The 13,221-nt window shown below is 46.6% G+C and overlaps 1 protein-coding gene across 2 annotated transcripts in view; it reads right to left on the minus strand.

The window, feature by feature from the left end:
• The window catches only part of EZH1 (enhancer of zeste 1 polycomb repressive complex 2 subunit), a 38,138-nt gene that overhangs the window by 12,823 nt on the left and 12,094 nt on the right, over nt 1-13,221 (minus strand). For both annotated transcript variants that reach the window (XM_056126747.1, XM_056126748.1), the window contains exons 4-10: nt 12,765-12,893; nt 10,700-10,819; nt 5,461-5,581; nt 3,684-3,860; nt 2,121-2,223; nt 1,266-1,429; nt 747-838 (exon numbers count right to left, since the gene is read on the minus strand). In XM_056126747.1, coding sequence (XP_055982722.1) covers nt 747-838; nt 1,266-1,429; nt 2,121-2,223; nt 3,684-3,860; nt 5,461-5,581; nt 10,700-10,819; nt 12,765-12,893 — 906 coding nt within the window. The remainder of the gene's footprint in view (nt 1-746; nt 839-1,265; nt 1,430-2,120; nt 2,224-3,683; nt 3,861-5,460; nt 5,582-10,699; nt 10,820-12,764; nt 12,894-13,221) is intronic.

Here is a 13,221-nt window from a genome sequence, read left to right on the forward strand (position 1 = left end):
TTCAACCTTCCACAAAATGTAGGAGAACCTATGCTGTCACCAAAGGTCTATCCATCGGGGGGAATGGCCCATCTAGGGAATCGCCTCATAACAGATGTCAATATTTGTTTGTTTGGTTTCTGGCCACTCCCAGCAGTGCTCAGGGACCTTGTGTAGTGCTGGGGATCAAATGCAGGTTGGCCAAGTGCAAGGCCTGACCTGCTGCACTATCACTCCAGCCCCTGTTTCGTTCTGCTTTTGAACCACGCCTGGTGGGGCTTAGGGATCACTCCTGGAAGGACTCAGGCACCGTAAGGAGTGTCAGGAATAAAACCAGGGTCAGTAATGTGCAAGGCCAAGCGCGTTACCCACTGTACCATCTCTCCAGCTCCAAACATCAACACGTTTACTAAAGTCCCTTCACAGTCACATTCACAGAAAGGAAGACAGCAGGGGGTTGGACACACACATACAAGCACAATGCTCTGATCTAACTAGTACAGTTCCAGACTCTGAAATCTGAAGAGATGATCCGGAGATCACTCCTAAAACCTCACTCTGGAGACTGACAGTCCCTGTGTGGGAGTCCTATCACCCTTCACCCAGGAATTCCTTTAAGAGCAGAAAGCAAGTTCCATTGCACAGTTCAGGTCCTCTGGGGCTGGGCCGGCTCCTCCGCTCAGGCCATCAGGGGCAGAAAGCCCAAGGATCATTTCCTGGTCAACTCTAAGCAAAGTCAACCTGGGCAGAGCAGCTTGGGAACATACCAGCAGGAGGAAGCAGTCTGTGCCACAGGGTTCCGGTTCGATCTTGATTTCTTTGTTCCTGCGTTTATATACATTAGGGGTGGCATGAAAAGCTGGAAAACACAAAACTGTTCTGTTTCCAATGGTTCGTCCACTGGACGGGACGGAGAGGAGCGACGGTAAATCAGGGAGTGGTGGGGGGGAACTAGCTGGAACAAGCTACCGTGAGGGGAACGCAGGAAAGGCACCACTGCTGACACCCAACGTGCTTCTTAATACAGCTCTGGGGGACTGAGAGGGCAACTAACTATGCTGCTAGTCTGTCCTGCCCGTGCCAAGCACGCTGCCCTTGAACCTAACAGGCTGGCCTGGTAAAACCACCATGGGAGCAGCGGCCAGGAACCCTAGGGGACAAACTAAAATAAGGAGAAGAGAAGGAGGAGGTGGCGGGGCCCAGGGATGCGGGGAGCCCGGGGGACTGGGCAGCCCCAGAAGGCAGGGGCGGGGGGAAGCTGGGAGGGGTCTCCCAGCCACACTCACGGTGGAGGAAGCAGTCATATCTGAAGCAGCGACGGCAGAAGAGCGTGTGGAAGGAGTGTAGCGACTGCTCCCGCTGCACAGACTTGGCGTTGGGGCCATCAATGTTGGGCGTGCACTGGGGGGGAAGAGCGTTGGGGTCCGACATCTCGGTGAGCTCTCGGTACCTGGTTCAGAACAGACAGATGAGAATTCTGTCCAAGTTCCACCGAGGGAAAAACAAACAAACAAACAGGAAAACGCAGGCTGAGCTCACTGACAAGTCACCGAGGTAGTCAGCCAAGGGAAGACATGGTTGGTTGGTTCTGGTTTTACTTTTTTTAGTGGGTCTTGATATAATAATCTCATTATCTTGATATAATAATCTGAGTCTCTAACCAGATTAGGCTGGACTGGCACATTTTTTTTTTTTTGGCTTTTTGGGTCACACCTGGCGATACATGGGTGTTACTCCTGGCTTTTACACTCAGGAATTACTCCAGGCAGTGCTCAGGGGACCATATGCTGGGAACCAAACCCAGGTCGAGTACATGGAAGGCAAAAGCCCTCCCCGCTATATTATCACTCCAGCCCCAATCAGTACATTTCAACAGCAAGGGGGAAGGAAAGATTGGTTAAGTAGCTCTCCAGAAAAATGGCAGAATTTGAAAACCTCTCTGTACAGCTTCACTCAGAAACCAGCACATAAGAACTCTTAATATGGCAAAGGGCGTTTAGAGCAAGAAATGATCAGAAGTATAGGTGATCCAAATGCACTTGCTATGAACCAGGCTTTCTCCTTACTGTGCACGGGCTTAAGAAGTCTACTGTCTGAGTGCTCTGGGTGGGAGGGGTGGGGGGGGAGGGGAAGTTCCCTACCTCTCCTTCATGTCATCCGGGACGCCATTCTCAGGGAACATCGAGGCAATTGCACTGAAGATCATGTCATTTGGGAACTGTTTTTTCGAACTCTTTTTGTTGCCTAAATTGGAAATGACAAAAACAAGCAAACAAACAAAAAGAGCCCTCCTGGCAGAGTTCATGCCCAATTCAATCATCCTAATCAATGGCTGAATAAATAGCAATACTCCTACATTAAAAAAAAAGGGGGGCGCTCCTGAGTGCTATCATCAGAGCAGGCGGACAAAGCTGTCTGTCTCCTCCTGCCACAACACTTTCACTCGAGCTGTTCTGCTAACCCAACCGATGACCACTGAGGGGTATAAACAGGTCTGAATTCATCTATTAGGTTAGTAAGTAAGAAAATCAATCATTCACATATTGGTAACAAAACCCAAGGTCCAAGACAGGATCTAAAGATGTTTTCACAGGAGTATAGAAGAATTCTATCACAATGTTGACACTGAAGAAAAAGATTGGTGTTATTACTGTGTGACTGTGTGATTTTAAGAGGAACCTAGTAGAGGTCAGGACGAGAGCTCAGTGGAGAAGGTATCTGCCTTACATGCGGCAATCTGAGTTCAATCCTTGGCACCACATATGTTCCCCTGAGGCCCAGCCAGGAGGGGTCGCTGTGTGCCTCCCCCCCGATCAAAAAAAAAAAAAAAAACCAGATTCATCACTATATCCCTGGACAAATACCATAATGAAGTAACACAGAATAACAGAGTAGGCACATTCTCCACCCTGGAGATCCGCCCACATCTCTACCTGAGATGTGTCTTCTTGGCCTTTTCCCCTCTAGAGAAGCCCATATTCTCTTCTGAACATCTCTCTTTTTCCCACCTCATATTTCTCTAAGCAAATTTCGCTGAATAATACTATCTTACTTTGCTAAAAAAAAAATTATTTTAATATTAAAAACATGAAAACGTGTTCATGATAAAAGTATTAGGAACACATGACTATATTTTGTGTGTATGCGTACACACATATGTGGCCTAATCTTGATTTCATATAACATATAAAAAAAAGATGATTTATATATGTACTTAAAAACTGAGATATAGGAGCCTGAAACATAGTATAGTGGGTAAGCGGGTACAGGACAGTAAATGGGTCCACAAAAAATGAATAGAAAGGAACAACAAGGATTTTTTTATGTAAGTTTCTCTACTTTCTTCTTCAACTAGGTCATGGCTCTCTCAAACAGTTAATGATCATGGTCTCTCCCTTTTAAATGAACCAATGAGAAGCATCCACCAACTATTAATAAGCAAGAAGCCTTTTGGAGGGGGTTTGTTTTGTTTTGGGGCCACTGGCAATTCTTAAAGGTTACTCCTGGCTCTGTACTCAGGAATTACTCCAGGTGGTGCTCAGAGGACCATATGGGATGCCGGGGATCGAACCCTGGCTAGCCGTGTGCAAGGCAAGCACCTTACCCGCTGTACTAGCTCTCTGGCCCCAGAAAGGGACCTTTTTGTTTTTCCGTCCTTTCTCCCCATCACTTCCAAAGCAGAGTAACACTGTGGTGCTGCTTACTTTCTATCGCATGCCGTTTTCTTTTTCTCGTTACTGGCAGATCTTCTTTGCTGTCATCTTGTTTTCCATCTGAGGTGTCGTTGTGCCCTTCCTCCTCCTCATCCGAGTACTGATTCAGGGCATCAACCAGCTCCAGGAAAACAGCATCACTAATGAGGACAGATCCGGGGATCATTTCTGAAACAAGGATTGGAGAGGTGAACTGTGGTCATAAGGATTTTCTGCATTCACTCCTAAAGCTCAGATAAGCAATATACAGACACTTTATTTTACTTGTTTATTTTTTGTGTGTCACACCCAGAGATACACAGGGGTTCCTCCTAGCTCTGCACTCAGGAATCACCCCTGGCTGTGTTCATATGGGATGCTGGGAATCGAACCCGGTTCAGCTGCGTGCAAGGTAAACACCCTACCCGCTGTGCTATTGCTCCAGCCCCCGACAGACACTTTAATTTGGACAGACAATCAGTAAATTACAGTAATCTGATTGGAGGGCTGGAGTGATAGTACAATGGGTAGGCACTTGTCTTGCACCAGGCTGATCCAGGTTCGATTCCCGGCATCCCATATGGTCCCCCAAGCACTGCTAGGAGTGATCCCTGAGCATCGCCAGATCTGGGCCCCAAGCTAAAAATAATATACAAATCTGACTTGACTCTGACAACTACCACAGTTCAACTAGCTGGAGCACAAAATCCAGTTATATGCTTTGTTTTCACACAGTGGGGTTCTTCACTTCCTTAGTCACAAGTCAACCTGTACTTACAACCCAAAATCTCATAAAATTGTAAAAACAATATAAATGGGACAGAGAAAGAATGATAAGATGAAGACATTCTTGATTTTACAGCTGATGGATCAGTAAGGATTTATTTTTTAAAAAAAAGGTTGATATAAATTTCTTTTTTATTTTTTTGGCTGGCCTTTCCATCCCCACTCCACTCCCACACCCCCTGGATTTTTCTTAAAGCCATGCATGGGTTTATAAAAGTTAGGAAAATCTCTCTGAACGTTAGGGGGCACTGTGGGTAAATTTCATTTATAATTAAATAGAGCATTTCAATATCTTGGCGAGAGCCCCCGTGTTTGTCAAAGAACCGGTGCTGCCTTGGTTTATAGAGGGCTTCCCTCCCCACCTTCCTATTTCTTAGACACTGACAGCCTTTTCTAGAACAACAACTAACTCTAAAAGACTTGCTTTAGATATTATAACCAACTTCTGGGAGACGCAAGGGGATAGATACGAATCAAAGGAAGAGGAAAAGGAGGTTATGCTTGCCATGCTCAGAGTCAGGAAACCAAGAACACACAGGTCTTGGGGAAATTCATGAAAATTACAAAGACTAACCTCACTTGTATACTGAACATTCTCTCCGATTGCTGATTAATATCTAATCCCTTTATGTATCAATTCCTTCCAAAGTTAGCTGAATGGGTTTTTACTATAAAATGTTTAGTCTGACACTGGAGCGATAGTTCAGCAGGTAGGATGTTTGCTTTGCACGCGGCTGACCCAGGTTCAATCCCCGGCATCCCTTATGGTCCTCCGAGCACTGCCAGGAATGACTGCTGAGTGCAGAGCCAGGAGTAACCCATGAGCATTGCCGGGTGTAACCACCAAAAAAGCAAAACTAATAATATCTAAACAAAATAAAATGTTTAGTCTTACATAGGAGTACACAGAAACATTCCCCGGGGTACAAAATGAAATAGTAGATGGAAGCAAGGCCGTGAGATGCGAAAGCGGAGTTTCCCCCCGTGGGGCCAGCCCCAATACCTTCTTCACCATGAACCTTCCCATCATAGTTATTGATCAGCTCCTCGATGAAAGTCTCGTCTTCTTCTTTCACCTCGTCTCCCATGTAGGGAATATTACACAGCACGGTCTCATCTTCGACCTGCAATCAGACCAGACTGTGATTCACTCAGAAAACCACGAGGCTTCTCCTCTCTCCTGTCTTCCCTTCTCTCTCTCCAAACCAGGCACTGAACCACAGTCTTACACACGTGACCTGCATGTCCCACCACCAAGCAGCACCCCCCGTCCTTCTCTTTTTTTACTGAATGGGATTTTATGAAGCCCTTTTTGTGGTTTGAATCTTCTAAAAGTTCAGCCTCAGATTTTACTGCATTTAAAAGAATGGCCATTTTATTGTACCAAATAAAACGTCAAATGAAAAAGGGATAACACAAACACTAGAGAAAACAATATAAGTTAGTTTAACTACTAAAGGAGATGTGTGTGTGTGTGTTGGTGGTGGTGTTTGTTTGTTTTGGGTCACTTCTGGCAGTGTTCTGGGCTTACTCCTGGGTCTACACTCGGGGATCTCTTCTGGTGATACTCAGGGGACCATATGGGATGCTAGGGATAGAACCCAGGTCAGCTGTGAACAGAATAATGCCCAACCCTCTGTACTAGATTGATATTCTGGCCCCATTACTACTGGAGAATATAAACTGTCAATGTTCATCTTGAAATTGATAATTACATTTCTACCAACAATTAAAAATTGACAGTACATGTATTTTTCGCACTGACTTTTACTTTGGGGCTGGCCACACCCAGCAGTGCTCAAGGCTTACTCTTGACATACATGCTCAGTGACTATTAGGTGCCAGGGATTGAACCTGGGTTGGCCATATGCAAGGCAAGGGCCCTACCCACTGTACTATCTTTCTGGCCCCTCATACTCTCTTAGCTAATTTTATCCACAAAAGAATCACACACAGGGGGTATGGTGCTGCCAGCAGGTCAATCTGTACCTGTCAGGCAAGAGCCTGATGACACCGTCAGACTTTCAGATACCCCAAAACTACTGCTGCACCTTTGGCCAGACCCCAAAAACTTGGGGTAAAGTTTACTAAGAAAGTAGTTAGGTATGTGGGAGACACACCCACAAACCACCTCCGGCTCAGCTATATAATTGGAGGCATGCCCTCTCTGGTTCCTGATCGAACTGCTTAACAGTCATGATTCCAGAGACTCAGAAATGAATCTCGGAACCCAAAGGCTTTTGGCAGAAATGCATCCTGTTCCTGCAGTAGGTGACTGGCGCTGGGCGACTCCAGGGGGGAATAGGTTTCATGCCTTGGCCTGTTCTCCCTGGCGGCCCGGTGACCACCATCCTCCAGAGGTCACTGGACAGTCAGGTTTGGGCCTGCAGTGACGAGACACGCGGGGCCTCACCAGATGGGGGTAGAACCGGCCCTTTCTTCCCCATCCCAACAAGACCCCGAGTTGCCGCCTACAAACAGCCTCTCTGGCTCCTGATCAGGCTGATTAACAGCCATGATCCCAGAGACTCAGAAACAAATCTTGAAACCCAGCGGCTTTTGGCAGAAATGGATCTGGACCACATACAAGGTGGCCGCTGCCTCAGAGCTTATTGGAAAGCCAGGTATGAGCCAGCAGTGATGGGGCAATTGCAATCTCATAGGAAGGGGGACGGTACCGGCTGGTCCTTCACACCCTACCGAGGTCATGAGTTGTCCCCCACGAGTGGCTCTCTGGCACAGCCATAATACCAAACACACAAAAACCAATCTTGTAATTATCCGGCTCTTTGCAGAAATCCAAAATCGTGCGGCCGGAATAGCGGCTGCATGACATTACATGATTCTCATAACCAGCTATAGAAAACAAAGTATTTCACAATGCCTTTTCAGCAATTCTGATTGTTGGGGGGAAAATTCTAAACAATAATGGTGCATATTTTCTCGAAATAATGAATGTAATCAATGTAGAGAAGAGTTAGGCAGAAATCATATGCCTCACAGGCATTGGGAAGGGTTAGAGGGGGGTATATTGGGGTTCTTGGTGGTGAAAAATGAGTACTGGTGAAAGGAAAGGTGTTTATTCATTGTATTACCGAGACTTAAACTTGAAAGCTTTGTAACTTTTCCCACAGTGATTCAATAAATAAATATAAGAAGGAAAAAAATAAATAAAATTATTGAAAAAAAAAAGTAAGGTGGAGTTCATGCCCAATTCAATCAGCTAATCAGTGGCTGAATGAATAGCAATACTCCTACATAAAAAACACACACACACACACACACAAAGACTATCTAAAATATCTTAATTCTAATTTCTTTTATAAGTAGAGACAGAAAAGTAAAAAGCGAGGCTTCCAAAAATATAATCTACAATATAACTAGAATAACTAGAATATTTTGAATAGAAAATGGACAACCTAAAACTTTGGCAGTCCTAAAACTAGATATTCTGTTATACAAACTAAAGCCAGCTTCCTATAATAATAATAACAAATTATGATAAAAAAAATCCATGGAAGCAGTAAGGCTTTTGCCTTATACAGTACCTACACCCCAGAAGGGCATATGGTCCCCCAAGCTCCACCGGGAGTAACCCCTGAGCACAACAAAGCTAGGTGTAAGCACCATAGGATTATGGCCTAAAAAAACAAAAACTAACAAATCAATAGGAGCCTAAAGTCAACTGCCACACATACTATATTTCTGGCCATAAGCAATACTGATGGAATTTTTTTTTTTTTTGGTAGAAGGGGGTTAAGTGAGAATTTGGACATTCTTAAATTCCCAAATATCAAGTAAAACTACTTGGAAATTTAAGAAAAGATATCCTGGGGGGTGAATGGGGAGGGCAGAGCAATAAGACAACAGGTAGGGTGTTTGCCTTGCACGTGGCTGACCAAGTTCAATCCCTGGCACCTCATTTAGTCCCCTGAGCCCATCAGGAAAAGATATCCTGGGGCCGGAGAGATAGCGCAGCAGGTAAGGTGCTCGCCTTACAGGAGCTGGACTGGCTTCAACCCTAGGCACCCCTTGAGCCCTGCCAGGAGTGATCCCTGAGCACAGACCCAGGAGTAAGTCTTAAGTACTGCTAGGTATAATGCTCCCCTCAGAAAAAAAGAGGAAAAAAAGATATCCTTCTCTTTAAAGGATATAATCCATATTCCAATCATCAGAAATGCTGTCTCTCTATAAGCACAAGATAAGAAGGGTGGTAGTTAAGAAGACTGATCAAAACCACAAATAAGCATAGCAGGGTCAGAAGGAAGATCCAGACCCTGGAGATCAGAAGGGAGGTGGGTACTTTATCACCTCTGTTATCAGCTTTGTTATCTTACTGGCCTTGTAAAATCAAGTCTTTAAAAAAAAAATCAAGGAAATTTATAACTGCTTTAGGCTGGGGATAGGTCAGTGGCAAAAGTACCTTTAAACAAACAAACAAACAAAAAAGTACCTTGTGGGTCCTGTATAAGGCAACTTCCATAGATTTTTTTCATTGTAGTTTGTGATTATGATTATAGGAAGCTGACTTTAGTTTGTATAATAATCTAGTTTTAGGATTACCAAAGCTGTAGGCTGCTTAGTTTCTATTCTAAATATTCTAGTTATAGTGCAGATTATTTTTTTTTTGGGGGGGGAACCTTGCTATCCCGAGGCCCATGAGGCTTTGAGTTCAATCCCAGAACCACCTACACATCTGAGCAGAATGCCAGGAGCTCTGCTGCTCATGCTCCTGGGAGCCACGGGAACTGTGCAAACTCCAGAGCACTGCAACCATCATTTGTGGACACCAACAACTAAGAAGCGTGGGGGGGTAGGGGTGCAAGAGGGGGAAGGGAGAAGGGGAGGGAAGAAGGGAAGGAGGGGGGAAGGACGGAGGACAAAAGGAAGGGAAAGGAAGGGGAAAGCAAGCAGGCAGGGAGGCAGCTGAAGCAGGAGGGAGCAAGGAGGGGTCTGTCAGCAGGGAGTTGTCAAACTACTTGTCTCAAGTGCTCCCCCAACCCACTTTTATTTTTTAAAGCCACACCAATGCTCAGGGGTTACTCCTGGCAGGCTTGGGGAACCATATGGGTTGCTAGAGATCAAACCCAGGTCGGCCACACACAAGGCAAGTGCCCTCTCCGCTGTACTAGCAGCCCCAGAAGTGTTTCATTTTGACTGCATTTAACTGCAGACGTGTTACAGAACTGAGCCAAGGCAGGAAGGCCAAATCAGAATTCCTCCCAGTGCCATTCATGCAAAAAAGATGCAGCCTCAGCTCAGTAAGTACACTTAGGGGCAGAGACAAAATCTGACAAGCTAGAACAATCTGCAATGTGTTACAGATTTAGAGCAAACTGTATTAACTCTCTGCCCTGTGTGTCTCTGCTTTGTTACGTGACCTTGGGGCTGGAGCAAGAGTACAGAGGGCAGGGCATTTGTGGATGACCCGGGTTTGATCCCCGGCATCCCATATGGTGCCTCGAGCACTATCAGGAGTAACAGAGCCATTGAGTGCAGAGCCAGGAGTAACTTCTGAGCATCTCTCTTGAATTTTACCACACACACAAAAAGTAACTGACCACATGTGACCTTAAGAGGCCTGCAAGTGTAAAACCAGCCATATTTTTATTTTACTATTTGGGGGTGGAGGGAGCTAGAATCTCCCAAGTAAAGCCCAGGAGGCCCAGAGAAGTTCTGGGTCAACTGTGGACGGGCCCAGGCTACGATGCTCTTCTGTGACACTACCCCAGGGGGAAACAGGGCCCCTCCTGGGCCACACCCTACAGAACTCAGGGTGCACCCAACAATTCTCTGGTGACTATGTGGTGCCCAAGGTCAAACTGGCATGTGCCTTAATTCCTGTACTATTATTTTTGGTTTTGTTTTTGTTTGGGGGCTACATCCAGCCATGTAAGGGGTTACATCCAGCCATTTAAGGGGTTATTTCTGTCTCTGTACTCAGGAATCACTACTGGCAGTGCTCAGAAGATCATATGGGATGCCGGGGATGGAACCCAGGTCAGTTGCCTGCAGGGCAACCACCCTATCTGCTATATGATAGCTCCAGCCCCCCTTTCCAGCCTTTTGTTTTATTTGCTGGTGGGAGTACAACTGATGGTACTCACGGTTTCCTCCCAAAGCGTCCAGGGGACCATGTATGACAGGGATTGGACCTGGACCTACCACTGGGAAAGCACATGCTCTAGCCTAGCCCCAAATCATCCCATTGAAACAATTCCCAAAGTATTTTCAATACATACCATAAAGTTCTGCTGGAGAGGGGACCAGGAATACATGATGGGAACCAAGGCGACAGTATTCAGAGACCTCATTAACATATGTTGACTTGCAAAGCCCGGGAAAATGCTCTCTATGGTACACTGAAAGATAAACAGCGACAAGGAGAAGGGGAGGCAAGCAGACAACCCAAGAGAGAAACTCACTTTCCTTCTAAACTGATCCAAAGTGGGACTCGAGCGCTAGTACAACGGATAGGAGGCCAAAAGGCCAAAAACACAAAACCAAAAAAACAAACAGCTAAACTGATCCAAATAGCTCTCTAGTTCTTACAAAGAAAGTGGCTGAGGCTTTTGTAGCGATCACTCCCACAAGGTCCTATTTGACTATAACCCCACAGGAAGCAGACTTGACTCCATATTCACCCATCCTCTAACCTCCCACACTCAACTTTGGCCTATCTATTTGTTCTGGTTTGGGGCCACGCCAGGCTATGCTAGGGGTTACCGTTCCTGGCTGTGTCCTCAAGGGCTGCTCCCAGTGGTGCTCAGGGAACCTTGCAAGGCCGAGGATGAAGCCACGTGCAAAGCCCACACTTCAATCTGTTGAACAGCATCTCTCTGGGCCCTGAGGATGCTTACTTCTCTTACTTTTTAGAGTGTCAGGGATCAAATCTAAGGCCTGTCACACATTTGAGGCAAGCATTCTACCACTTTTTTAAGGCATGATGGACTGAAAACGTGACTGAAGTGGTAGAGCACCTGCCTTTCACATTCAAGGCCCCGGGTTATATCCGCAGAGTGGTGTGGACCCAGAAAACCAACCAACCAGCAACCCTGTCCTCACCAGTGCTGAGTGGGCCTTTTATTATTTGGGGCCGCAGCATGCAGTGCTCAGGGCTTAATCTAAGATCTGTGCTCAGGGATCACTGCTGGCAGGACTCGGGGGCATATGGGGTGCCGGGGATCGAACCCAGGTTCGCCACATGCAAAGCAAGTACTTTACCCACTGTACTATCTCTTTGGCCGCTTAAAAAAGCATTTTTATAACTCAAAAGAAAAAGGTGGGGGGGATGTGGCGCGATACCACACAGGCAGGGCATTCGCCTTGCACGCGGCCGACCCGGGTTCTATTGCCAGCATCCCATTCGGTCCCCTGAGCACCGCCAGGAGTAATTCCTGAGTACGAAGCCAGGAGTGACCCCTGTGCATCGCCAGGTGTGACCCAAAAAGAAAAAAAGTTTTTTTTAGTTTTCGGTTCACACCCCTGTTCCTCAAACCATGCTCATAGATCATTACCCGTGGTGCTCAGGAGGCCCTGTGGGGCCAGGGCTTACCCCCGGAGCCTTCTGTATGCAGAGCAAGCACTCCAGCCTGTGGAGCCAGTCATCTCCCTGGCCTGGTTTGTCCTAAGGGTCACACCTTGTGGTGTTTAGGGCTTACTCCTGGTTCTGCGCTCAGAGGGGTCACTCTTGGTGGTGCTCAGGGGACCATACAGAGGTGCCAGGGATTGAACCCAGGTCAGCTGTGTGCAAGGCGAGCACCCTGCCTGCTGTGGTATCACTTCAGCCCCACTAAGTCCCACTATATTCCCTTTTTTTTTTGGTAAGGGGGAAAGCACAGCCAGCAGTGCGGGGGTGCAGGCCGGGGTGGGGAGAGGGGGGTGGGAACCCTTGCTCCCCAGGCTCTGCTGCATGCACTCCTGCCTGAGTCATCTTCCCGGCCCCAAGAGCTATTCCTTTGATCCAGGCACTCCTGTCCATTCTTCAGGGCATTCCTTTCCCCATATCAAAGTACCTGAGAAGTCCAACAAGAAAAGGCTGTTGTGGAACTTGAGCCCAGAGCCCAGGAGAGACAGGAAATGTCTTGTTTTCCTATGAAAACCTCAGGGATACTCATGAACTGAGAAGAACATTAGGTGGGACAGGTTATCTTTAAAGCTACAGATTTCAAGTTTTCAAAGTCAGGACTCTTAACGGCTGTCTCCACTCTCCTTGTTTTCCACTAAGTGACAGATAGAGACACAGAACACAACAAGCTAATAAGCGTGAGGATGAGAGGCGAGCTGAGTGTAAACACTTGGAAGTACCTTTTTGAGAAAAGGATGTCCACTCACAGGCTTCATCAACTGAACCGGCTGGACGCGGAGCTTCTTCCATTCCTCATTGAGGATCTGAGTCTTTTCCTGAACCTTAGCAAAATTTGCTACATATAGAGCCTAACAAAGTCAAGGGGAAAAATGGTTAGGATTTCAAGAAAGAAAGAAAAAAAATATCCAGGAGTAAGAGCGAGATCGGGATGGGCTGGGGCGTGCGCTTCGTACACAGGAGGCTGAGGTTCAATTTCTGACACTGCATGGTCCCCAGAGTGCCACTGGGAATGACTCCTGAGCTCGGAGCCACGAGTATCCCCTGAGCACTGCCAAGTATACCCCCAAAACAACAACAACGATAAGAAATCCAGGGACTTCGATGTGATTTAAGTGGTTGAGCACGTGGTCTGCCTATGTGAGGCCCTTGTTCCACCTTGGCATGACATAGCATCAC

The sequence above is a fragment of the Sorex fumeus genome, unplaced genomic scaffold (genome assembly GCF_029834395.1).
Source record: "Sorex fumeus unplaced genomic scaffold, SorFum_2.1 ptg000063l, whole genome shotgun sequence".
NCBI classification, from domain to species: domain Eukaryota; kingdom Metazoa; phylum Chordata; class Mammalia; order Eulipotyphla; family Soricidae; genus Sorex; species Sorex fumeus.